The sequence below is a fragment of the Amblyomma mixtum genome, chromosome 2 (genome assembly GCF_055824585.1).
Source record: "Amblyomma mixtum isolate Tamu chromosome 2, ASM5582458v1, whole genome shotgun sequence".
In the NCBI taxonomy this organism is placed as follows: Eukaryota; Metazoa; Arthropoda; class Arachnida; order Ixodida; family Ixodidae; genus Amblyomma; species Amblyomma mixtum.
The window spans coordinates 293,673,900-293,699,780 of record NC_143013.1 but is presented as its reverse complement, the minus strand read 5'-3'; the positions used below and the strand labels follow the sequence as shown (position 1 = coordinate 293,699,780).

At 52.0% G+C, this 25,881-nt stretch overlaps 1 protein-coding gene across 1 annotated transcript in view; it reads left to right on the top strand.

Moving 5' to 3' along the window:
* The window catches only part of LOC149364521 (cationic amino acid transporter 2-like), a 100,949-nt gene extending 75,068 nt beyond the window's left edge, over positions 1–25,881 (top strand). Inside the window, exons 2-6 of the mRNA XM_089574481.1 lie at positions 6,872–7,080; positions 8,666–8,902; positions 9,330–10,464; positions 15,934–16,194; positions 24,882–25,881. Coding sequence (XP_089430607.1) covers positions 6,872–7,080; positions 8,666–8,902; positions 9,330–10,464; positions 15,934–16,166 — 1,814 coding nt within the window. The 3' untranslated portion in view covers positions 16,167–16,194; positions 24,882–25,881. The remainder of the gene's footprint in view (positions 1–6,871; positions 7,081–8,665; positions 8,903–9,329; positions 10,465–15,933; positions 16,195–24,881) is intronic.

The window sequence follows — 25,881 nt, the reverse complement described above, 5'->3', positions numbered from 1 at the left end:
GGCAAATCCTTTTTTTTTTATCACCACCACTTAATGCGAGACAGATTGAGGTCTTGTCAGCGAAGCGCAGAAATGTGCAGCCTGCTCATTAACATAGTCGAGGTTTTTTTGGGTCGGAATTTACAAAACAGGAGTTAAAACCGTTTTACGGTTAATACTGTAGTGGCAAGACTACAAGACAAAGAAAGACTCAGATTGATGTACTGGTACCTCATCTCGGCTTTTTTTAGTGGCCTGTGCATAGGATCTTAAACCACCTTGATCACCCAGCGCGCGTCTTGACACAACATGAGCTGTACATGCGGCTTCCCCGTTTCTTTATCAGCCAAATCCGAACAGGCGCAGTTTTTGGCTTCGCACACTTCTATGTCGTGAAGTGCTCTCGTGCCGTTCCCAAATGCGCGCCACTTTCTTGCAAAGCCGTACCGCAGAGCTCCGTAAATGCGGGAGGAGATGCACCAGCCGTACGGTTCACGAAAGTCTGACGAAGTTCACTTTTGAAACTGAGCCGCCATGATGAAGCCATTCGTCCCCCGGCCGCCCCAGCGAACGTGTGGTTTGCACTGTGGCCCAAGAAGACGTCCAGCGCCACCCTGTCCGCCGCCTTTGGCTCGCTGCGATGTTCCGAGAGTGGCGTCAGTAGGGCCTTCGTGGCAGCCGAGCGGGCGTTGTCCTGGCGCCGCTCCCCCGCTGCTCGGCCACCTTGGTCCCAGGACGCTGTGTAGGTGCGCACATCCTCGGCGTTCCTCTCCAGCTTGGCGTGGTCGGTGGGCGAGTAGGTCAGCATATAAGCGCAGCCAAGAATGGAAACCCCCAGCCCGGCGACGATCACGTAAAGGCCCGCGCGGTTTCCCAGCATGGCCGGAAGGGTCACCAGCGTCTGCAGCTCGGCGTCCGAGCTGCCTTCCGCAGCGATGCCGCCGGGCTGGGGCGTGCCGCCGTGTGATTACGCGGCGAATTTGAGCTGCGGTGGGAGACCCGACCACCGCCATCATGGACGCTCTTCTTCTTGTTCTTCTTCGCTTGTTTCTTCTCTCGATTTGTCTCGCGCCGTAGCCTCCTTGGAGACTATGCACGGACGGTGAGGGCGACATATTGTTTAAAGTAACGTTGCTTGGTCACAATCGAAATTTAGTGGGCAAAAAAATTTCAAGATTAAAAGATTAAACCAATTTGTACTAGAAATTTTTGCTGATGACGACCTGTCGATAGGAAGTGCGGCGTCTTAGCACCATCATCAGCCTGACTACGCCTACTTCAGGAAAAAGGCCTCTCGATCGCTCTCCAATTAACCTTGGCCTCTGCCAGCTGCGACCATCCTAACCCCGCAAACTTCGTAACCTCACCCGCCCACCTAACTTTCTGCCCCCCCCCCCCCCCCCCCGCTACGCTTCCCTTCCCTTGGAATCCAGTCTGTTACCCTTAAGGACCATCGGTTATCTCGCCTTCGCATTACATGCCCATCCCAAGCTTATTTCTTGCTCTTGATCTCGACTAGGATGTCACTAACGCGCGTTTGTTCCCTCATCCACTCCGCCCGCGTCCGATCTCTTAAAGTTACACCTATGATTTTTCTTTCCATAGCTCGCTGCGTTGTCCTCAACTTAAGCTGAACCCTCTTTTTTAGCCTCCACGTTTCTGCCCCATAGGTGAGTACCGGTAAGATACAGCTGTTGTACAACTTCTCTCTTGAGGGATATTGGCAAACTGCCATTCACCAGCTGAGAGAACCTGCCATATGTGCTCCACCCCATTCTTATTCTTCTAGTTATTTCACTCTCATGATCTGGAACAGCGGTCACTACCTGCCCTAAGTAGACATATTCTCTTACTACTTCCAGCACCTTTTCAGCAACTGCGAACTGCTTGCTGTTCCCTTGCTAGACTGATGAACATTACTTTGGTTTACTGCATGTTAATTTTTAGCCCCACCGTTCTGCTCTGCCTGTCTAACTCATTGATCATACTTTACAGTTCATGTCCTGAGTGATTTACCGAAGCAATATCATCAGCGAATCGCAAAGTTCCTATTTCAGGCCCAGGAATGTCTGCTGTAAACAGGCGGTGAATAGCATTGGTGATATCGTGTCTTCCTGCCTGACACCTTTTCTTATTGGAACTTTATAGCTGACTTTATGGAGGAGAATAGTAGCTGTGCAGCGATAGCAACCAGGTCGAGGGTTCGAGTCCTATAAGGTCGTGGACTCGAGTCTCGTGAAGTTCGTGGGAAATGAAAAGGGAAGGGAGAAAGAGGATAAGGAAAGGTTTTCGCATTTCCGCTCTTGAGCAGACTTAAATGCAATGCTGTAATTTTTAACGAACATAGTCGAGGCTGTTTGGGTTCAAACCTTCAAAACGAGAGTTAAAACCCTTTTAGGGTTAATACAGTAGTGGTAAGACTGCAAGACAAAGAACGACTCAGATTGATGTACTGGTGCCTCATCTCGGATGGCTGTATTTACTGGGCTGCGCATAGGATCTTAATCCATGTTCATCACCGCGCGCCTCTTGAAGAAACATGGTTATGCATGCAACTTCCCCATTTTGTTATCAGTCAGTCGTAACAGGCGCAGTCTTTGGCTTCGCACACTTGAATGCCGTGCTGTCGTGCCATGGATTCCTAAATGCGCGCGATATTCTTGGAAAGCCGCACCGTAGCGCTCCGTAAATGGAGCAGGAGATGCACCAGCTGTACAGTTCACGAAAGCCTGACGAAGTTCACCACTTTCGGAATTGACACCCCCCTTCCCGCCGTGCGTGTGGTCTGCACCGTGGCCCAAGAAGACGTCGCTTCCGTCCAGCGCCACCCTGTCCGCCGCCTTTGGCTCGCTGCGATGTTCCGAGAGTGACGTCAGTATGGCCTTCGTGGTAGCCGAGCGGGCGTTGTGCTGGCAGCCCTCCCCCGCTGCTCGGCCACCTTGTCCCGGCACGCCATGTAGCTGCGCACTTCCTCGGCGTTCCTTTCCAGCCTGCCGTGGTTGGTGGGCGAGTCGGTCAGCGTACAAGCGCAGCCAAGAATGGAAACCCCCAGCCCGGCGACGATCACGTAAAGGCCCGCGCGGTTGCCGAGCCTCGCCGGAAGGGTCACCAGCGTCTGCAGCTCGGCGTCCAAGCTGCCTACCGTCGCGATGCCGCCGGGCTAGGGCGGGCCGCCGTGTGATGACGCGGCGAACTTGAGCTGCGGTGGAAGACCCGACCACCTCCGTCATGGACGCTCTTCTTCTTGTTCTTCTCTTGGTTTGCTCGCGCCGTAGCCTCCTTGAAGAGTATGCGTGTACAAGTGCAGAAATTTAGCGGGCAAAAATTTCTCAAGATAAAAAGGTTACACCTATTTGTACTTGTACTTGAAACCTATTTGTACCGTTTGTACTTTCGGACGACCTGTCCCTAGGAAGTGCTGCGTCTTAGCACATAACAGTGTTAACTGCGGTCAAGGGATCGGCGGAATCGCGAACAAGGACGAACACGCGCCGAATATCGGCCGATGAGGAGGAGGACAACGAAGTATGCGATGTCACCTGGTCGCTAAAAAATTCACCTGAACAACTCTCTGTGCACCCCAATTCTTGGCCGATCCCCTGTGTGGGCATGTGCCATTGTACGAGGTTAACAACAACAGCTTCAGCTACTCATGACGGCTATAGGCTTCGAAGGTGTGCGTTAATAGGTGAAATAATTGACTCCCTGTTACCCCTTCCATTATACTCTTTGAGAACTTCGCCATTAATCTTGGAGCGGGAACTTTAGCCGAATACTACTGAGCAGATTGAGGTGCTGCGTACGAGGCTGCAATGGTATGCTGCGCTGCTCCACTTTTGCCGGCGGTGCTCTTGTGAAAGATTTCTCCTTCGTATCTATATTCTGCGACCTAAAATTGTTTGAAGAATGTGACTCTCTTGTTCCGATGTCCGATGTCCATTAGAAAGCACCTTCTCCTGCCCCTGCCCGCCACGGTGGCTCAGTGGTTACGGCGCTCGGCTGCTGGCCCGAGAGACGCGGGTTCGGTCCCGGCCGCTGCGGCTGAATTTCGATGGAGGTGAAATTCTCGAGGCCTATGTACTGTGCGATGTCAGTGCACGTTAAAGAATCCCTGGTGGTCGAAATTTCCTGAGCCCTTCACTACGGCGTCTCTCATAGCCTGAGTCGCTTTGGGACATTAAAACCTAATAAACCAAACCAAACCTTCTCCTGCCCCTGAAATGCTCCCGCTGGGCGATGCAGCACTGAGTTTTTAGCGAGAGCGATGGAACGATGAGGACGGAACGAAATACATAAAAAAAATGCCTCCGCAATTATGCTTTCTCGTTAATGAGTCTAACCAGTTAAGCTGTTCGTGCTTTTGCGATTAAATGAAGATTCCACCCACACCTGTGCGGAGCGCACTCGGACGGCTCCTAGCTGCCGGTGACGTCACCGTTTACGCAGCATCAGATAGCCGATAACACAACGTAAACACGAATATGCCTATATGGGAGTAAAAATGGAGTATCCTCTAGCACAGGGGTTCTCAAACTTTTTTGCTTGGAGGAACCCCAAAAGCCTTCAATGAGTTCCAAGGAATTCCCCCCCCCCCCCCCCTTCGCTTTCACTTACCATTAATGTTGTCGAGTGCATTTTTGCAAAGAGAGAGTTGCAAAAGTTAAATGTTTATTGCACAGATTAATACAAATACTAATGTGATGGGTGGCACTGCTTCCCTTTTAAGAGCAAGTCAAAGCGTGGCTCAGTAGCACTCAGAGCCAGTCTCATATCAGCTGTCGGGTCAGGGCCGGTGAGCGTTCTCGCGGAACACAAGAAGACAGCCCGCGGAACCCCTGTGTTCCGCGGAACCCAGTTTGAGAACCCCTGCTCTAGCACATTCCCTTTTATAAAGGGGAGTGCGTAAGAGGACAACTCACTCCCTTTATATTCCTTTCCGTTTAGAGTGCATGTTGCTGACTGCAACTATCACGTGATGACGTCACGATCGCGCGACGCCACGTGACCGGTCATGTGATGTGTTGCACCAACCACGACGCTGGTTGCGCCACAAGACAACGCTAACGGCCTCTCTGTAAAACAGAATCGTTTTGAACAGATCAGAGATCTAATTACACGCTAAGTTTCCCACCTATAGATCTATACACTCTGTGCGGTGCAGCTTTGTGCGTCTGCAAAGGTTCATATTAGCTTCGTTATGAAGCAATATAATTTAGAGAAGATAACGTTCTATTTACGCGGCTGGCCTCGTAAACTGCGAGAATAGAGTTTTTGCAGTTTTCGTTCCCTCTCCTCCACGGTTCCTTTTTTTTCTTTTGACAGATGCTTCTTCATTGTTCTCTCGCACAATAGCTTGCACGCCTCGGGAGAGCGCCAGCTGTTCTTCCAAGTCCTTGGACTCGCGCGCGTCTCCTCGGTGCGCTGAACCTCGAATGACAGCGCACGCTAGAGTTCAAGCACCTGCTCTAATTTTAAGTGCACACGACCGTCCCACTTGCGATTGAGCAGCGTGGAGGGTACGGTGTCTGCTGTCGCTTACACCTACTCGTCATGTGAGGTCAGGAACGATACGTGGTGTATGTAACAGGCAGCGAATAAATCATCCGCGTTACGGCTGCGTCATTCACATGCAAGCTGCTCAGTGTATACAGTTCGGTGCAGCGGCTTTCTTTTCTGAGCACTCGTTTCTTATGGTTATTGTTGGCCCCCTCCCCCCAATATGAGCTACTGTTTGTTTTTGCTCGTTTGTCACTTTTGCCGTGTTCCTAACCGATAGTACAATGAAACGACCATACACGTGGTCGAAGCGCGGACTGCCATGTGCATTTCCGAGAAACTAAGACGGATGATCAAAAACTAGGGACGGATTTATGAACGTCTATTGGAGGGGGCTGCTGCTAAGATGGAAGAAGGGTACCTCAAATCCGCCGCCGTCAAAAACCAACAGGCACGGTTTGTTGGCTAGCTAAGCGGGAAGATTTTGCATCCACGGCAAAGAGGATGTTGTAAGGCATGCTCGATTTTGCGAAATCAGGCTGAACAAAGACGGCGATCAAGTAAAAGCAAACACGACACTGCGCTGTTCTCGCTCTTTTACGTGTTTGTCGCCTTTGTTCCGTAAGCTATTGCGATGTCAAGCATGTTGCGGGAACCACCTCGCCAGTTGGTGTCGAGCATTGTGTAAGTATATACTGGTTAAGCGAAGGTGACCTCTTTGCCTTTGCCTCGAGGAAGGTGTAGCCTTGAATGGTGTTGTGAAATTTTGAAGCGAAAACTTAAACGTCTCGGAAAGCTTCTCCCTTAGTCTTCGTCAATGCAGCGCTAAAGATGGTGCCATTACAAAGGCATACTATATTACCCAACGAATTTCTTGTTTACGTCAGCAGCATTACTTACTGGTAATGGTGGCTCAAGAAGGCTAGAGAAGCTGACAATTTCCCAAATATTGTAGCGTCTTGTATTACGCAGATATTTCTTTTCTCCATTACACCTTTTTACAGACTGTTACGCAAGATTAATCTTGCCCATACTATGACTTCGTAGGTCATACGTCAGTCATGAACAGAATAATGATTGCTTTTCATGTGGACCATGTCGCTATAGTCTGTCGATGGAGGAGATCGCTGCATTGAAAACTGGAGGACTTCGCACGTAACTGGTCAACAACTGTGTGCATCGTTTCTTTTGTTTCGTCTTGAAGGAGCACTGTACAGGACTTATCCAATTATTGTTCTCTATAAAAATGAATTCCCGGGCTCTTTGCTCTCATGTTTAGGTTTGTCGGGCAGCAAAATGGCTGGTCGGTTGGCTGGTCGGACGCATGCGTTCAGGACCAGTTGCCATGCAGTAAATAACAGCACGTCTATCCTCTCTCTTCCTTTCCCGTGGCCAGGTCTGTGCCTGATCGAGCTGGTGACGTGGCAGCGTCCCTGTCCAGACTCGCTGTACGCCTGCCTGTACCGGTGGGCGGGTGAAGCGGCCGCTTTTGCCGCTGGCTGGCTCTCCCTCCTACACCAGGGGGCGGCAGTGGCCTGTGTTGCCCGGCTGCAGAGCAGCGCCATCGACGCGCTTAGCGGAGGAGCACTGGCCAGGGCCTGGCAGGTAACGGCCGCCGACGAGACGTTATTTAGGCGAAAGCCTTTAATGCCTCATCGTTGTCGCCAGAAGGCTGTCAGCAGAGGTGTCACGCTTTTCGGTTGGTCGAAATGGTTATGACGTCAGAGTGCGCTGATTCGCAATAATGAGGGCACTACGGATGCATGACGCCCCCTTTTGGAGCAGACGACAACTAATAAAATAGTTGTCCGCTCCGACAGGGGGCGTAAGTCGTCCGTGGGTGACCACATTACATACCTCATTACTGCGAACAGAGCCATGGATACAACCGAACTCATCGAAGCAGAGAGAGAGTCGTGCTAAAGAAGCAGTCAAAGTCTGCAGTCAAATTGTTGTTATAATGTGTAGTCAAATTGTGTCGTCAAATAAAGCACTAGTACAGCACCAACATTCTCGCAGTCAATGCCAAACAGTGCGCCAGGAAAGGCTTTCGCCTTGCAGCACTTTAGAGAGCCAAAGTGCCCCCTGAATTTTTTCTTGTGTTACGTGCAGAGTTGGCACGAAAACCAAGGTCAGAGGCGTGTTTCTGAGCAGTATATGAAGCACTTACGATACTTACGAAGCTACTAAGAGGTGCGTTCAAAACCACATAATGTGTCCTGAGTATTTTGAACCAGCCCTTTACTCGTTGTGGCCGAGTGTCGCAGCGGTATAACTACGCCCATAATGCGCCGAACACCTGCTGACTTCAACTGTGGCTAATAAATATTAAGGTTCAAGACACGACTAAAATAGCCCAAGTTATGTCAGTGTAACACTGCGGGCTAAGTGGCAAGCCATAGTTAAAGTATCTAGATTAATGCATTAAAATACGGAGGTCATTCCCTTAACCACCCATATATGGTATTTTTATTAGTCAGCAGGCTCACGTAACAGTTTTCGGCGACAGTGTACCGTTGGTCAGGGAACGACATGGAAGCGCCATTGCCAGCTGTCCCTGCAGAACCTAAAGCGAATTGGCGCAAGCAGCAAGATTCTGCCTCGTGCTTGCGTGGCTTGCTGTTTTTGTTGCCGCGACAGCCTTGCCCCCTCCCACTCCCCGGCTAGGAGCTTTGCCAGAAAAGTACATAACAGTGGCATCCTGCCAGTGCGTATACCAACAGAGGCCTTGACTCGAAGGTTTACAAGATGTCTTAAAATTTGACTGAGAACTGCGAAGCTAAGTGTATAAAAGAAAATGATCGGGTAACGTTGAGAGACAAATGGAGCCGCATGAATTAGAAAACACGGTCGAGTTCATGACGTATCAGCGGAACCCAAGACGAGGAAATGGATCTATGCGCGACATGTCAGTACGGAGAGCGTATCACCGACAGTCCGTCACGGTAACACAGTGGATTACAAAGAGGCGACAAAGAACCAGGTGGGAGGCCAGACTCCAAAATTGGTGGCAAAGGATGGCCGCAGCAACAGGGCTAACTGGAGGTTCAGTGGGAGAGGCATTTGTGTGCTTCAGCGGACGTAATCTGACTGGTGATGATTATCGTGCTTCAAGGCCTCAAACACAGGTAAAAAGTCGCCGTAACCCCTTCTTCTCCCTCCCTTGTCCGACACTGCACTGATGGTGCAGGCCCTCGGTTCGTACGACCCGGTGGCTCTAGCTCTGGGCCTGGTGGCGGCCTCGGTGGCCGCGGCTCCTCGGCTGCTGTCCTCCCGAGAGCCCACGTGGTTGGGCATGGCGCTGATCGGCCTGTCGCTGCTGGCGGCGCTCTTCTTCGTCGCCATGGGGTCTGTGGGAGCCACGGCGGCGCCGGGCAACTCGTGGAGCCTCGCCATGCTCGTGCTCAGCGACAGCGCGCCCACGGGGGTGAGTACTGCTGCATAGGCAGCCACCACCGCAGCAATGAGACGGGTGTGCGCGCAATCCACGGCCGTGAAATGTTTTGCAAATTCCATTAGACCTCACCATGGAAGGCATTGCTAAAGAAAAACAAGCAAAATGTGAAAACAGTTCCAGTATTTCTTTGAAAACGAACTCACCGGCCTTCCATGTCAGTACACATTGTCGCTTTCAAAGCTGCGATGCTATATGAGGTCATGGCATGTTATAGTATATCCGCCTTCCTTGCGCGAGTCCTTGCGCACTACTAACTGCAGCACTCTCTCCTTTTGCTACAGCCTTTCCACTTCTAATGGGGAGGGTCTCATTGGCCAGAAATCGGTCTTTTCCACGTGTGCTGAAGGCAGTTTTCGTTGGGCGAAATTTCACCGAATCTGCGTCCGCTTCCGCGCAGCTCCTGTCCGGTGCGGCCCTGTGCACGTACGCCTTCATCGGACCGCACACGGCGCTGCGGCGCGCCCCCGACAGCCCGCAGCCGTGGCGTGACCTTCCCTTGGCGCTGGGGCTGAGCACGGCGCTCACCTTCCTGCTCACGTTCGCCATGGCCGTCGTGGTCACCATACAGGCGAGACACGACACCGCGCGACCGCTGGCCGCCATGCTGGCCTCCTGTTCGGCCGAGTGGGCCGGAACCGCCATGAGTGCCGCCTCCCTTCTGGCGCTCGTCGGTCTGGCCCTGTACGGCCTGCTGCCTCTGGGAGGCGCCGTCCGCTCGCTGGCCGCCGACGGTCTTCTCTTCCGGGGCCTCGCCAAGACGTCGACCGCCGGCAGGCCCGTCGGCTCCATCCTGGCCGCGGGAGCGCTCGCCTCTTTCGCCGCCCTGGTGGCGCCCGTCCCCAGGCTCCTGGGACTTATGGCCGTTGGGCCCCTCGCCCTGAATGCGGCCGTCTGCGTGGCCTTACTGCTGGCCCGCTACCATCCGGCCAGCCGCACCGCCTACGACCTGATCCGCGACGAGTCGCCGCCGGGTAAAGAAGACTCGACCACGGGTGCGGCAGGAGGAGGAGGCGGTGGGTGCAGCTCCGGACCGGCGTCGTCGACGACTTCCCCCTCTTCCTCGGCTTCGTCGTCTTCCGAGGATGAGGAAGACATCGACGCCCTGGTGCGCGAGTACCGCGAGCGACTGCGCGTGGCGGCGCTCACCGACGGACTTCTGGCCGGAAGCGGCGGCGCGTCCCTGCGCGAGCCTACGTCGGCGACGGCGCGCCGCTCGGACCTGGCCGTCTCCGGCGTTGTGGCGGCGCTGGTCGTCCTCTCGGTGGCCATGGAGGTCGGCTCGAGGCTCGAGGGCCGCGCGGCCTCCGTGTGCGCGGTCATATCGACTTTGAGCGCGGTGGCTGTGGCCGCGCTGCTGGTGCTTCTGTCGCGGCAGCCGCAGGCCCAGCTGGGCCCCAGCCTGCTGCACGGGGCCGCCTTCCGCGTGCCCATGGTTCCATGGCTGCCCTGCATCGGGGCCTTCCTCAACATCTGCCTCCTGGTCGACCTGCTCGTCTCGGCCTGGCTCGTATTCGTCTGCTGGCTGGCCATAGGTATATATACACAGCGCCGCTTCAAAAAGAGGCGCAGTTATACGCGAACTTGGAGTGCGAAATTGGCATCCCACAAAGCAGAAACTGTTAAAAAGCAGTAAATCGTGCACAGATGCGCTGCTTTAGTTCGGCCTTATGAAGTATACCCACGCCATGAGTTATCAATGGCTATAGTAGTTAAAGCTAAAAGGTATACGCGTCAGCTCTTCATGCTGGTTTCCACCATAATGTTGGCGCTTGGGTCGACAAACAAAATGAGCACCAGGTTTGAGCCGCTGCTCCCAAGCACTGAGCACTTTGTCACACCGCAAACCTTTATCATCGCGCTTATCGCGCCTCGTGACATAAAGTCGAGCTTGTGGGTTCCTACGTGGACACAGGCCACCACCCACCGCGGGTTCGAGCTTCGCGCGAGCCAAGGGCCCCGATCAGCCGTCACCACACACACACTGGGACACCGTTGCAGCGCACTCAACCTCCGCTGGGAGGAGAGCGATTCGCCGCAAAGAAATAGGCCTCCAAGTTCACAAAGGAGACGTTTATTCACGTCGTCCTTCAGCAGGTACACAAACACTCAATAGTCACCCCGTCCCGGGGACGCGCGAGGAGCAAGGCTCCGCTGCGCGCACGAAGCGACCAGAGTAATGCGCGCCGCTAACACGCCGCTGCAGGAGAATGTCCCCGCGGCAGTGCTGTGATCTCTCTCTCGTGTCGGCCGTTGGGCCGGTTGCGAGAGAGAGTGGGCAAACAACGCAAGGTACGCCTGTCGGAGGTCGCTGGACCCCGCTGGACAGGCTCGAGCCGCTGCAGGTCAAAGGACACGTGCGGGCGAGCTCGAGTATGCACTGGTCCGAACGGCAGAGGCCGGCACGGACAAACACAGTAACGTACGCACCTTACGCTGTCTCGGAGGGAACTCTCTCTCTCTGGGCCCCGCTCGGACGGTCGCGCAGTGCGCGGCCGCCCAAAGCGGGGTCCCGAATTCCCGCCAAAAGGCGCCAATGGCAAAGGCCCTTGGGGAGCCGGGGCGGAGCTGTGGCTAAATGACAGTGATTAGTCACCCAGCCGCCTCTCCACCGCCTGAGGCGGGAGCAAGGGAAAGAGGAGAAACAACGCGGGAGGCCGGCTAGCCGCGCAAAGGCGACGGCAGAAAGCCAGGATTCCCACATCCCCCTCTCCTTAAATGCCCTCCTACCCATCGGCAAAGCACGCGGCCAAAAATAAAGAAATCAATACACAAAAAACTACACTTCAGTTCCAAAATAAAGAAATGAATACACAAAAAAAAACTAGCTACACTTCAGTTCCAAAAATAAAGAAATGAATACACACAAAAAAAAACTAGCTACACTTCAGTTCCAGCCAGAACAACGTAAGAAAACAAAGGAAAAACAAGGCAAACAAACAAACACTGGCATACGCTTCAGTAAATCAAAACAGCTTGCAGATTATATACACGGTACACCAGAAGATGTGAATACCACTGTACAGCTGTGTTACAGGTGGGTGCCAGCCTCAAAGTTCGATGGCGCGGCCCAGTGGGCCTGTCGGCGACTCACCGCTCGCAGACTTCAAGTTGAACGGGTTGGGAGGGCCGACGACTGATGGCGGTCTTCTTTCCGTTGATGTAGGGTGCGTTGATGACGACGGGGCCGCGGCAGAGCACTGACCTCGCGCCCTTGGACACGACATCACGTTCGGGCACAAGAAAGTTAGTGCACCCCTTTCACGCCGGCTGAAACGGGCGAGGACGTTCGGCGGCGTCCAGATGTGTAACCTTGTCCACAGCGAGGGTTCCTTCTCATCCTCGCGCTCACGCAGAAGGACACAACGGCACAACTCACAGGCGTCGCCTTGGCTCATGGTTACGCGCGCACACAGTCACAGCCACAAACACGCATACACCGGCACGTGCGCGGACGCTGGTCGGCGACAACGATCCCCTCATCAGAAGCGTCCAGAGGCGCCGCGGCGAGGGTCAAAGGGTGCACTTTCCGCCCCCCATCGTCCCAAACGCCCCGCCAACTTCCCCTCCATACGGGCCGCACAAAACTCGCACCGCGACACACGGCTCCTTAACGAGCCAACCACCCACAGTCGGGCCGGAAATGAGAAAAGGCGCGCTGTACAAACGACACCCATCTTTTCCTTCTAGAAGATAAGAGCAAGCACGAGCGGGCTGAAGTTTGCCTATGTACACCTGGGTACGTTAGAACAAAAACAGACGAGCAAGCGGGGAAACGAAAGTGGCTAGAAACTGACTCAAACAAAACAAATAAATAAATAGATAAACACGCAAGGCTGGAACTGACCATGCTGCAAAAACAAAAAAAAAATAACACACCGTGCTTCGCCTAGGTAGGGCCTGACGAGAAAGCTCGCCAGCTAGCTGAGGCTGCGTGCCTTCGGTTGCGGAAAAGTCCGCCGTCCGGCATCAATCACACCGGTGACCGTCGCCTCAGATTGTACCGGTGCTCCGTACGCTTGCGTTCCGCAGCACCAGTTGTGCCTTTGCGCTTGCCTTTGATACCAATGGGTACCGGCGCAAGCTCGTCAGACCGTGACGCGTAGGCCTTCAGGTCATTGAACCCCTGCTTGCTCCTGGGGAAAGGCCCCATCAAATCGCAGGTGGCCATCTGCCACGGACGCACACTGTCAAACGGTTTCATCATTCCAGGCGGCTTGCCGCCCCGTGACTTCACCGCTTGACAGACATGGCAGGAACGGCAATAGCGGAAAATGTCACGCTTCATGCCAGGCCACGTCACCGAATGACTCAGTTTTGCAAAAACTTTGGAGCCACTCAGATGACCGGCCAGTGGTTCGTCATGAGAGAATCGCAAAAGTGCGCCTCTCAGACTTTTGGGGATAACCACCTAGAACGGGTCGATGGACTCGTCATCGGTGGCTATGTACTTCAGCACGAGCCCGTCATTGTCCAGCAAATATGAATCCCCGGGGTTCGCCGCGACACACGCTGGCTTCTGCCCCCCTGCGCCCGCTACAATACAAGTAGCGTCACGGCGCTCCGTCTCCCTGAGACCGTCGCTCACCTCGCGACAAAACGGGTCATTTTGCTGGGCTTTCAGTAGCTCTTTAGGGCTGAAAACGATTCCAGTCATCCCAGAGGGGAGCCTGGTCTCGTCCCCACTCAGGTTTGCAGCCAAAATTTCCGTTCGCGTCGGCAACTCCGAGGCGCTCACGAAGAGCTTTGCCTCTCGTCCGCTTTGCGAAGCGCTGCTTGCCTGGTTAGCGGAATGGGTTAGCCCGTTTGCGGGCTCCCCCTCCTTGCCGCCCGGCGGCTCGTCCGCTGTTTCGCCCCCTCCGCCTACAAGCGTCAAGGCGCCGCTGGCGAGTGGGGCACGGGATAGCGCGTCAGCTACCACGTTTGTGCTCCCCTTTCGATACTGCACCGAAAAGTCGTAATGCTGTATCAGGAGAGCCCAGCGCGCCAGCCGACCCGCAGGCTTGCGGAGCCGCATCAGCCAACTGAGCGCACTGTGGTCTGTCTGCACCACGAATTGCGTTCCATCAAGGTAGACGTCAAATTTGCGCAGTGCAAACACGATGGCGAGGCACTCCTTCTCGGTCACGGAATAATTCCTCTCCGAGGTCAGCAAGGAGCGGCTGGCAAAGGCCAGCGGTTGCAGCACGCCATCGAATTCCTGTAGGAGAACTGCTCCTAAACCCAGATCGCTCGCGTCAGTCTGGACTACGAACTGTCTGGTCAGGTCGGGTAGCCTGAGCTGCGCTGTCTCGACAATGGCATTAGACAGGAGGCGAAAGGATCGCTCTTGCTCGGGCTCCCATCGCCACGCGGCCGTCTTTCCCAAGAGCTAGGTCAAGGGTGCCTGCACGCGGGCACAGGACGATAAAAGGTGGCCATTCCTACACAACGGCGCAGGCCGCGTACGTCCTTGGGCGCGGGAAATTCGAGTATGGCTCGAAGTTTCTCCGCATCTGGCTCAATGGAGCCCCGGCCTCAGCGACTGCACCCCTGCCTCAGTGGAGGCTTGGGCGGGCTGCACGAACGAGGGAGGCAAGGCTCCTAGTTCGATGAGCGGCGCGGTTTCCACAGGGAACCGGCCAGCGCCTCGCCGTTCCCAGAGCAGAATTGACTGCTCGCGGGGCACGGCTGCTGCTGTTCGAAACTGCCGGTTGCGGCAGCGTGACACGAACTGCTTTCGCACTGGGCGGAAAGCGTGCACAGCTGAGGCATGTGACCAGCGGATGCACCGCAGGGTGCTTCCGATACAGCTCCAATGGGAGCCACGTGGTCAACATTTTGAGTTGTGTCACCGTAAACCCCAATGGGGGCCGCGGCCAACCACGGTGTCTAGCTATTCGAAGGAACAGCAGCCAGCGGATCAAACGACGCTACAACTCCGTAGGGAGCCGACATGTAGCTGCCGAGTGCCGAGCTGGGGGTGGTAGACACGGTGCGCAAGCGTGATCGTCAAGGCGACCTGCTCGGCTAAAGTGCCATCAAAGGCGTAAGCGCCAATGACTTAGCACGTTGGGCGCCAGTTGTGGGTTCCTACGTGGACACAGGCCACCACCCACCGCGGGTTCGAGCTTCGCGCGAGCCAAGGGCCCCGATCAGCCGTCACCACACACACACTGGGACACCGTTGCAGCGCACTCAACCTCCGCTGGGAGGAGAGCGATTCGCCGCAAAGAAATAGGCCTCCAAGTTCACAAAGGAGACGTTTATTCACGTCGTCCTTCAGCAGGTACACAAACACTCAATAGTCACCCCGTCCCGGGGACGCGCGAGGAGCAAGGCTCCGCTGCGCGCACGAAGCGACCAGAGTAATGCGCGCCGCTAACACGCCGCTGCAGGAGAATGTCCCCGCGGCAGTGCTGTGATCTCTCTCTCGTGTCGGCCGTTGGGCCGGTTGCGAGAGAGAGTGGGCAAACAACGCAAGGTACGCCTGTCGGAGGTCGCTGGACCCCGCTGGACAGGCTCGAGCCGCTGCAGGTCAAAGGACACGTGCGGGCGAGCTCGAGTATGCACTGGTCCGAACGGCAGAGGCCGGCACGGACAAACACAGTAACGTACGCACCTTACGCTGTCTCGGAGGGAACTCTCTCTCTCTGGGCCCCGCTCGGACGGTCGCGCAGTGCGCGGCCGCCCAAAGCGGGGTCCCGAATTCCCGCCAAAAGGCGCCAATGGCAAAGGCCCTTGGGGAGCCGGGGCGGAGCTGTGGCTAAATGACAGTGATTAGTCACCCAGCCGCCTCTCCACCGCCTGAGGCGGGAGCAAGGGAAAGAGGAGAAACAACGCGGGAGGCCGGCACAGCCGCGCAAAGGCGACGGCGGAAAGCCAGGATTCCCACAAGCTCAAGGTTGTTCTTTTTTGTGTGTGCAGAATAAGCTTCAGCATGGATCAGCTGGGCAGACTGTCTTTCTCTAAACATTTTACCCGTGGTACCTCAGCTGCTTATACACCCTCCACCCCCACCGCAGGCGTAGCCCTGTACCTGCTGTACGGCATCCACAGCTCGACGGCCGCCTCGGAGATCCCGCTGCCTTCGGCGCCCGCCGTGGGGTCCCCGCGGCAACCGTCGCCCAAGATCTCGCTGCAGCCCCTGGCGCTGCAGCCGCACAGCATCGTGTCACACATCGTGCCCTCGCACCGGAGCCACCCGGGCAGCCAGCGGAGGCTGGCCGAGCTGGACACCGTCTTCATCCAGCACTGATCGAGGGCAGCCACCGCCGTCACGAAAGGTGAGTATACTGTCACGTGAACGCAAGCCGAAAAGTCACGAGGCTTGTATTATTACACCTGCAGTCTCAACTACGTGATGTCACCGCAAGAATGCAGTCGTACAGTCACGGACAAAAGTTTACAGGACGCAGATTCGCGGAAAAAAAAATACTTTTGGGTTGCCTTGTCAAGCAGTCAACTGGTATTTTCGGTGTGGATGGAGCATGCATGTGCCCTCGTGATTCAGTACTTTTCATTGACCTGCTTTATACATTTTTTTTTTCCGCAAACCCGCATCCCGCAAAATTTTGTCCATGACTTACTTTTCTCGCGTGTAGAAAATATTCATAATGATTAGCATAGGGAGATATGGACTGGTGAGAAAGACGTCGAAACATCCTCTGCATTCGGTGTGAATTGCAAAGACGCGGTTCCACTTGAGAGCGGTCAGGGTAACTGCAAGCATGAGTAGTCCGGACTGCATTACACTGTCGGCATGCATTAGTCATAAAGTCTTCTTGCGGCCACCGAGATGCTTTCACAGCCGGCTTGCAGAAACTAGTAAGCCAGGACCAGTTTGCCCGAAAGAACAGCCCAAACCTTGAACTGCAGTTTAGTACAGTTCTCTACATCAAGCAATAATCCAGTTCGAATTATAAACGTATTCATTTGTTTTAGATTTCCCCCAGTGCAACCTCGAAGGTATACACCCAAGAGAACGTCCGCGGAGACGGCCATTTTCTGATGCGACGTAACTGCAGCACCCATCTTACCATATTTTACTGTTGTTTTTTGTCTGAACGGGCGTACGCAGTATGTGTCGCCCGGTGTTGAACCCAGTGTTAGTCCAGAATTCACCTGTCCGCTTACGTGAGAGTCGATATTTCTACTCTTCGATTTTTGCGAGCAGGATGAAAATACCAATGCCCAAGTATGGATCGCGGTGACGGGCAGTGCAAAGTTAAGGAAGAGGAAACGAAGAGTTTCTAAAACTGTTGCGTATGACTCGCACAATTTCCTCCATTTCGTCGTCTCTTTCTTATTTTCACGCAAAAACCATGCATCAGCCGTCGACAGGTGATAAACTAAGCCTCGAATTCTTGGTCCAACACCTATTACGCGACTAACGCTTACTCCTTCGCCTATAAACTAAAACACTGCTGTGCCTGGCAGTCATCAAACATTTCAACCCTGCGTGCTCAGGGGAGTGCCCGCACTGTAGGGAAAAGTCGGGACATTTACCACATGGTGTGGGCATGCCAATCAAACCCGCACCTTCCCCTTCACCAGACCTACCCGGGAGGTCTGGGAGGCGGCCCTGCTCGGCTGCTCTGACCTGGCGAGCCAAAAGGCCCTGGTCGGGCGCGACCGAGCAGGAGCTACAGCCAATGGGCTCCTGTAATGAGCAGCCCACCTAGCGTTTGAACGGCCCCTTAAAAGGACTATGCAATGAATTAATTGCGATTACGTAAAGCAGATGAGAGGTAGGCATTCCATCACTCGTCACCCCAGCGCAAGAATTTTTGAGCTAGCATCAATAACAACGAAGTTATGGACGATTAAAAATCACGCTCCTCCTCTCCCCCCTCAACTCCTACGCGCGGAGCACCAAGAAAAAAATTAAGAAAACAGCTCTGGGACTGGGCCCCGCCCATGAATACGTCATTCGCTGACGTTCGGTGTGCGACTTCCGGTTGTCGCACCCAGCACCCCAGCAGCAGCGTCGGCAGTGTGTCCCCGTCTTTTGCGCTGGTTTTCTTTCTACAATCGTGAACCAATTAACTCGCCCAGCTCTCCACTCTACTGGACCAATAAGGCATCAAGCTTCACAGTGCATTAGTGTTATATCTTACGCTACATATTTTCGAATTGTTTTTGCTCGGCATACACGTCTTTCATTTGCTTAGGAAGAAAGCAGCGCAGTCAAGAAAGTTACTCCCTCCTGCCAGCGAAAATTAAAAAAATGCGGGTTTTTCAGCGCCAGTATAAAATCTTTGCATGCTGACGGCATGTTGAAATTTTCGTTAATGCACCGTAATAATTATCTCATGAAGCCCCAGCTCTTGTGGCCCAGGACGAAGAGTACGATGATTTATGGCAATATTTGAGGTGCATTTATGAGCCAAGTTCTTATTGCTCTAACGTTCTCCTAAGCAAATAAAACTGAAAATTGTGATAATTTTGATAATGCTTTATGGAGCTAACACTACCAGGACGTGGTAAATAAACAAAAAATAAATTCTTTGATAAAGGCCTGTACGCTGCACTTGTGCTGCTCATTTATTTCATGCTGTCCATTTTCTCAGTGCAGTGTCTTCTTTGATATGCATATTTCTGGCTCATTACATACTTTGCTTCGGTTCACAATTCTTATTTTAGCTATATTTCATCCACTTTCCTGCCATAATCTCTATTCAAACGTAATTTGTGTAATTTTGCTTTGTCCGGGCTCCTGCAATGTTCTAGCATATATGAATGATGTGAAGACCTGTTTCAAGCTGTTGCACTATAATTCAGTCTAACCTCCTCGATCACGATCACCTAAGCCTTTCCTTATCTGTTGCCATACTTTTTTATGGAAACACTTAAAAACAAAGCACCATGATCTATTTCAGTATTGTTTTATTTGCCGATCTAATTTTTTCGAAGATAACATGGGATACCAACTCCCCTTTAATGTCCCCGTTCTCGTCTCGAAGTCGCGAATTTTTAGATGTGCGCTCAGTATTCTTGTTAGTGCATTTGTGCTCACAAGGGACTATAACAGCCAACGCGGCTAATACGCTAGATTTAATCCTGACAAATCGATCTGACATAGTCTCACCTATTACATACCTGCCAGGCATCAGCGACCACTTGCTAATGCACTATGACATTAATCTAGCCACTCCGAACACTAACAAAAAGAAAAAAAAAATAATAATACGAGACTACAATGGAGCAAATTTTTAGGCGATAAATAATGAACTATTTTTTTTTATCGATGCTTTCCCATAGCTTTGGTGTCCGCAGCATTCAAACCAACTGGAGCATGTTCACAGCTATAATCACCCAACTCACAGAACAATACACTCCTGAACGCACTGCTACCACCCACTCAATAGCTCCCTAGTGTAATAATCACATTAAACGTTTATCTAACAAAAAGAAAGCCTCTACCGCATCGCAAAGTTCTCGCCAACTAGTGAGCGATCGGACTTCGTATTCAGCGGCTTCCAACATGTATGTTCAGGCGCTCAAAAGCGCTAAAAGCACTTCCACTCACATGTAACCACCAATGTCAAAAATTCTGGCGGGTCATTAATCCTTCCACCGACGATAGTTTTGCGTTATCTGACCCGTTAGGCGACCTCATCCCTTCCGACGTTCGCGTCACGATTCTTAACCGCGTAATCACTGACAACTTTACACCCATATCTGATGTATACATATGCCTACAACTCACCACTTCAACTATGTTTTCATGCCACCTATAACTGTTGCTCCTACTGGTGTGAATAAGCTTATTGATGGACTCAGTGTTCATTCCGCTCCGGGTTATGACTGCGTTACTTAAAAAGCACTGCAGCTTATTCGCCCATTATACTAACCAAACTTTTCCAGCATTGACCAGTCAACGCTGCTACTGAGTGGAAGATCGGAAAGGTGGTTACAGTCTACAAATCCGGCAGCAAAGCATCCCCTATTAATTATCGTCCCATATCCCTTACCAATACTTGACCCAAAATGTTCAAACATATAATATTCACCAACCTTGTTAACTTCCTTTCATTGAACAACTTTTTATGTCAGCGCAACATTGTTTTCGAAAACTTTACTCTTGCGAAACACAGTTAATATAGTTTACACATGCATTGCACTGTATTCTAGACCTATCATCACTAACTGGCTGTATATTTCTGAATTTTTCAAAGGCTTTCGACGATGCATGTCACAACCTTTTGGCTCACAAACTAAAACATCTTAATATTGACTGTAACTTATTGAAATGGATTGAATGTCTACTTAATCGCTCACAATTAGTTATTGCTTACGGTTATAACACCTGTTTTACAGAGGTGTCTTCCGGAGTTCCACAAGGTTCAGTTCTTGGACCCTAGCTACTGTTCCTGATCTAACATTAATGATCCCCGCTCTCTTATGGATTCTCATATTCACCTATTCGCTGATGTTTGCGTCATTTTTAGAGAAATAACCAACACTAACAACCTTACATTACTTCAGTCAGTGGCGGTCACAGAGAGTGGTTTTAGGGGGAGCGGACAGACTGCTGTATATAAAAAAAGAAAAAATAGAAACAACGATTTTTCATTTTATTTGCACAAAATTTTTTTTGCGCTTTGTTATTGAAAAATAAATGGCGAAAGGTATAGACGTTATACCATTACTCAATCTTTGAATGTTAACGTTTACGCGAGCAATATTCATTTCGATACCAGGGGAAACGAGTCGACGTCTGAGATAATTGCCACGACATGTCCACTAAGGTCAAAGCACCTGCCCGGACATTTCACCAGTGGGGTTAGCGGCCTTCATTTATCAGTTCTGGGAAGTGGCTTAATTTGTTCTGCCCTCAGTCCCCAAGGCGGCTGGTCGGCGCTCCTTGTCAAGCCAGAAAGGGATGGTCCCCTCGCTTGCGTCGCTGTGTCCCTGGTGGGATAAAGACATGAATGGGTGGCTCCCCCCCCCCCCCCCCTCCCGCCGACGAGGTTGTTGGCCACCGCAACCGCAGGTAAATGGCACCGCCGTCGCCGCCGCGCCGGCGGCATGGCAAGACAACGGTGGCGGGAACTTGATTACTTTTGTATTTTGTAAATAGTGTACAAAGCTCTCCCCTGTCCTTTCTTGCTGTCGCTCCCCTCTATACTTCTCCTTACTATCCTCTCCCTTTCCCTGTCGTTTCCGCCGGCTGCAGCTCGGGTGCTTAAGATATTAGATAGCAATTGCCGCAGCCGGCAACACTCTTTTGCTTCCTTTTTTTTTTAAATAAACCACTACCACCAAGGCAGGAACACGATACCTATCAACGTGTAGAACATGGAATTGTGTGAAATAAGACAGCCGCTAACAAGGTGAACGTACAAAGCAGGGGACTACTTGACGAGACCGCCACTGACTTCAGTGCGAAGAATGGTGAATGCAGCTATATATGAACAAATGCAAAGTCATGCGTGTATCTAGAAAAACTTCCGTCCCACCTCACTACTACATCGATAACATTTCGTTGGAATCAGCCTCATCATATAAGTGCATCGGCGTCCACATTACTTATTATCTTAACTGGTCTCTTCATACCGAGAACATAATTGAAAATGCTAATCGCATGCTTTGCTACTTACGTCGCAACTTCTTTAACGTTCCTTCCAATTTGAAACTACTGCTTTATCAAACACTAATACGATAAAAACTCGAGCATGCAACACGTGTATGGCACCCTGCTCATGACTTCATTAATGATCTTGAGCTGGTGCAAAATAACTCTGTGCGTTTAATCCTTGTTAACTACAACCGCACAGCTATGAAGTCTAATATCTGCCTCCCATAACTGACATCGCGTAGAAAAGTGTTTCGTATCACCCTGTTCCACAAGCTGTACCATCATCCCGCTCTTCGTGATCACCTCATCCCCCGTACAATTTCTGTATCCCGCCGCATTGATCATGATCACAAAGTTGGAAGTATGTCATGCAACAGAAAATGCTGCTCGCAGTCATTCCTGCCGCGAACCTCATGCGACTGGAACCACCTTACCGCAGAAGTTGCCGGCACTGAAAATTACGAGCAGTTCCGCGTAGCACTAGCTAACATTGTATATTCAGGCGCTGTTTAATGTTCATGTAATCAACTGTATTTTTCTCTCAGTTTTAGTATATTTACCATTCCCCCTGTGTAATGCCACTAGCCCGTTGTGCTCTAAGCGGTGCGGGCCGGGCTCTATTATTTTACTTTCCTTTAGACTAGCCCACCCTAACATCTGTGTAATGCCACTGGCCTTGAGGGGTAAATAAATAAATAAACAAACAGAGTAATATGCAAGCCTCTCACACAACATTCACTAATATTTCTTTCTTTCTGTAATAACAATTTGTAGACAGCCTAAAGGCTCATATTTCACTGACGTGAAGGTTCATTTTTCAGTCACAGTTCCATACTGTAGAGCGCAGGATAGCGCTTGTGCTGCATAGTTATTCTTCTGTGTGTGTCATTGTAGGCGCTATTGTTTGTTTTCTCAAGTACTATGCACCGTGTATCCCAAACTGAAGTTCTTCTAAATCTTCTTTGATATTAGCAGTTGCAAATTCAAGCCTTCTGCAGGATTTGAAGGAGGCCCAAGGAGACGAGGACTAATTTTATGCATATGCAAATGTAAACAGCTAATCTATCTGTACTATTGTAACTTGCATTCTCTTTTTTGCTTTATGTGCTGTTCTTATATTTCGTGCCATTATGCTGAATGTCGTGATTTTTGTATGTATTATAGTGTAAATTGATACTGTATGTCTGCTGTCAAAGTGTTTTCTTTTTCTTTACTGTAATGCGCGATTGTAATGTTTATCTCTTATATTGTTTGGTGTACTTTCCATGTTCTTTTAAAGTACCAACTTGTTTTTCCTACGTTCAAAACTGTCATCTAATGGTCCCCTGGGCCTTGTCAAGCTGTGTGCACAGCTTTTAGCCCAGGGTGACCAGCCAGATTTTTCTGGTAAATAAAGTGCATTGACTGATTTATTAATTCATTGATATGCAACTTACAAATGATTGGAAATGAGGGGAACATGTGCACAGGGCGGAAAGCGCGTGGTCTGCCAGGAAACACTGAGGTGGCCCCGAGAAGGGCCTTTAGTAAGGACGACATCCGTTTTGTGCCTCTTCACTAAGCAGCGACGACACGGCGTGCGCAGTCCTCGTTTTGCACGAGCTGTCGAAGCAATCCTTGGTAAAAAAAAAAACACGAGGGAACAAAGTCGTGCTGTGTATGCACATGCGATCGCCTCGTGGTTCCATTCACGGCGAACAACCATCCGGCAAGCCTGACTCTTTCGACGGATTCAGGAAACGACTGAAAAGAACAAAAGTAAGGAGCGAAGAAAGGTGCACTGCTTACAGGTTAGAACACAAAAACAAAGCTAGGCGCTGCACTCGGTTAACCCATTCAACGAGGCGTGGCGTGAGCTTTAAATCCGATTTCGACAAGGCGTGAGAAGTCGCTAAAGAAGCAAAGGCACACTGCACTGAATGAATGATATAGATAGACTAAGCGCAAGTCATAACTTCTCTAAAGCCACACTGCACTCGTTTAACCCTGCAACGAGGCCTAGCGCGGGTTCTGATGTCTGGCGCCGATTTCGACAGAGAGGGAACACGGCCGCGAGATTGATGCCCGCAATCTTCCAGGAAGTAATGAAGCGGCCCTGAAAAGGGCCGTTTGGAGCAGCTCTTCAACGTCAACCTACAGCGGCGTGGCGGCGAGCAGTAGGCCCAGCGTCCGCGGCGAACAATGACATCGGCTTCCGAGAAGCATATCCAGGGAACGACGCTGCAAAAAAAAAAAAAAGTTTCGTTACAAGCACCGCAATTTGGTGAGTCCTCAATGCACGAGAAAACTTGCGACAATGTAGTTCAGTCCTTACCTCAGGGTTGAGAATGCGCACCCCCGACAAGCGCGTCAGCGTAGCTGTCAAACGGCGGTCCTCAAAGCGCGCCTGATGCGGATCCTTGTAGTGCCGCGGCAAAAACTTTAAATACGAGCACGACACTAGCCACGTGCTCCTGGGGAAACGGCGAAAGCCGCAAGCAAAAACTGCACAGAAATTTCAGCTGGCTGTCGCCGCCGAGCGCACCACGCACGAACGCCATAGCTGCACACGCCTCGAAACGAGCGCGCCGAGGATCACGAGACGAATGCCCGCTCACCACGCACGCGCGGCGCGGCGGGTGCACCTAGCGATTCCCCAGGCGCTCTAGGGAGAGGTCGAGAAAGGCGCGCTGACGCCACGTCCGGTTGAGAACGAGGGCGAAGTCAAAAAACGTCACGGAGAAGCGCATCCCATCGACCAATCAGCGTTTCCAGCCTGCCGTCCCGCAAACGCTTCTCTCTCTTCGCCTTCCTGGATCGCGGCGCATGTCGGATTTCTTTGCTTGTCACTGCGACAAAAGTACTGCGGGTGGTTCCCGAACTCCCGACAGAAGGAGGCGGCAGAGGTAAATTGAAAACATATGCGTGAAGGCAATGCCTTGGCTCGCGCTTGCCCGAGGGGGTCGCGCGGCGGCTCGAGCAGACGATTTTCACGGCTACGATTTTCAGTGCCCGTGACGTTGTGGCTGTCGTGGCTCCAGCGAATGACAACGTGTGGTGGCCTGCCGACGTCACGGGACTGGTGACGTCTGTTTTCCCGATTTTCGTTTCAGAGTCGGTCGACACCAATCGGCCCGCAAACTTTAAAAAACGCGGTTTTTAGAAATTCATACTAAATTGTCGGCTCAGTTCTGAAGACTCATACATGATGTAAATGCTTCTTAGCATCCTTTCTAAGTATTGAAAACATTTACAAGTGACCCTGTACATATTTTCAGCATAAAGTTTTTCACAGTCCCGTTACAATGGACTAGGCTGTAATTAACGGAGGGAAGGTGTTCGTGGGCAGATTAGCGGTCAAATCCCAGTGAAATCTGACACCCCCTTCTGTCTGTTTCTCTCTTCGCCCAGAGCACGAAACAAGCCGGCCTACAGCGTCGCGGGGAGGAAACTAAAGCGTACACCCCGCTCACGAAAACGTCGTCCGAAAAATCGTCTCCACGATCGTCGCCTGGACATCTTCGGTGTGCCACGCCGCAGAGAGGCGCCGTGTTCCGCTGAAGAAGGAGCGAGCGAGCGACGTCCACGACTGCCGCCGACCAGCAATAACCAGGGAAGGCCTGGGGAAGGAGGAGGAGGAGGGAAAAGGAGGTCGCCCTCTTGTCCCCATTTTTTCCCCGTCGCGACAGCGCCGTCCGTCCGCCGTGACCGTCCTCGACACACAGCTGCCGCAGCTTTCTCTGTGCGCGGAGTGACTAGCACGCTCTCGTGTCCCTGACACGCTGACAGGTCGTTAAAGTTACGAGACAAATGGTGCGGTTGAAAAAAGAGGATCGCGCAGGTGGGGGACACGTCTTTTCGGGGACAGAAGTGCAGTGACCCTTTCTTTCGCGGATGCGGGACAGTGTTTGCGGCGAGAGAAGACTTGTCTGCTGCAGAAATTCATCCAACGAAAGTGAAGCCTGAAAGTGACGAATGTCTACCATTAGCGTCCATCTGAGCATAGTGGTACAGCTGCAGGGGACAGCTTTCTAAGGCAACCTTCGTATCTAGTCCCGAGAAATATTCGTCTGGTTCGCGGCTCGAACCGTGGGCCACAGCGTCACCGGTGTTCTCCACCTAAACGCAGCTGCATGTCTGCACGTAGGTGAATGTGAATTGTAATTACTAGTTTTCTTCAACTCTAGTCTACTTTGGGGATTTCTCCTGAAACGAATTGGGAATGGACTAGTCATGTTGGGTACATCAACGGTATAAGCCAGGACTGCGCAGGGCGCAGACGCAGGGCTCCTTGTTAGCTCCGCTTGTGAACCAAAATTTATCCTCTGTCCGAATATCATTTCTCTTAGACACACAGGTGACGTTTGCCACATGTGGCGGTGCCTTGCCGTACCACAAAAGCTCCTACGTT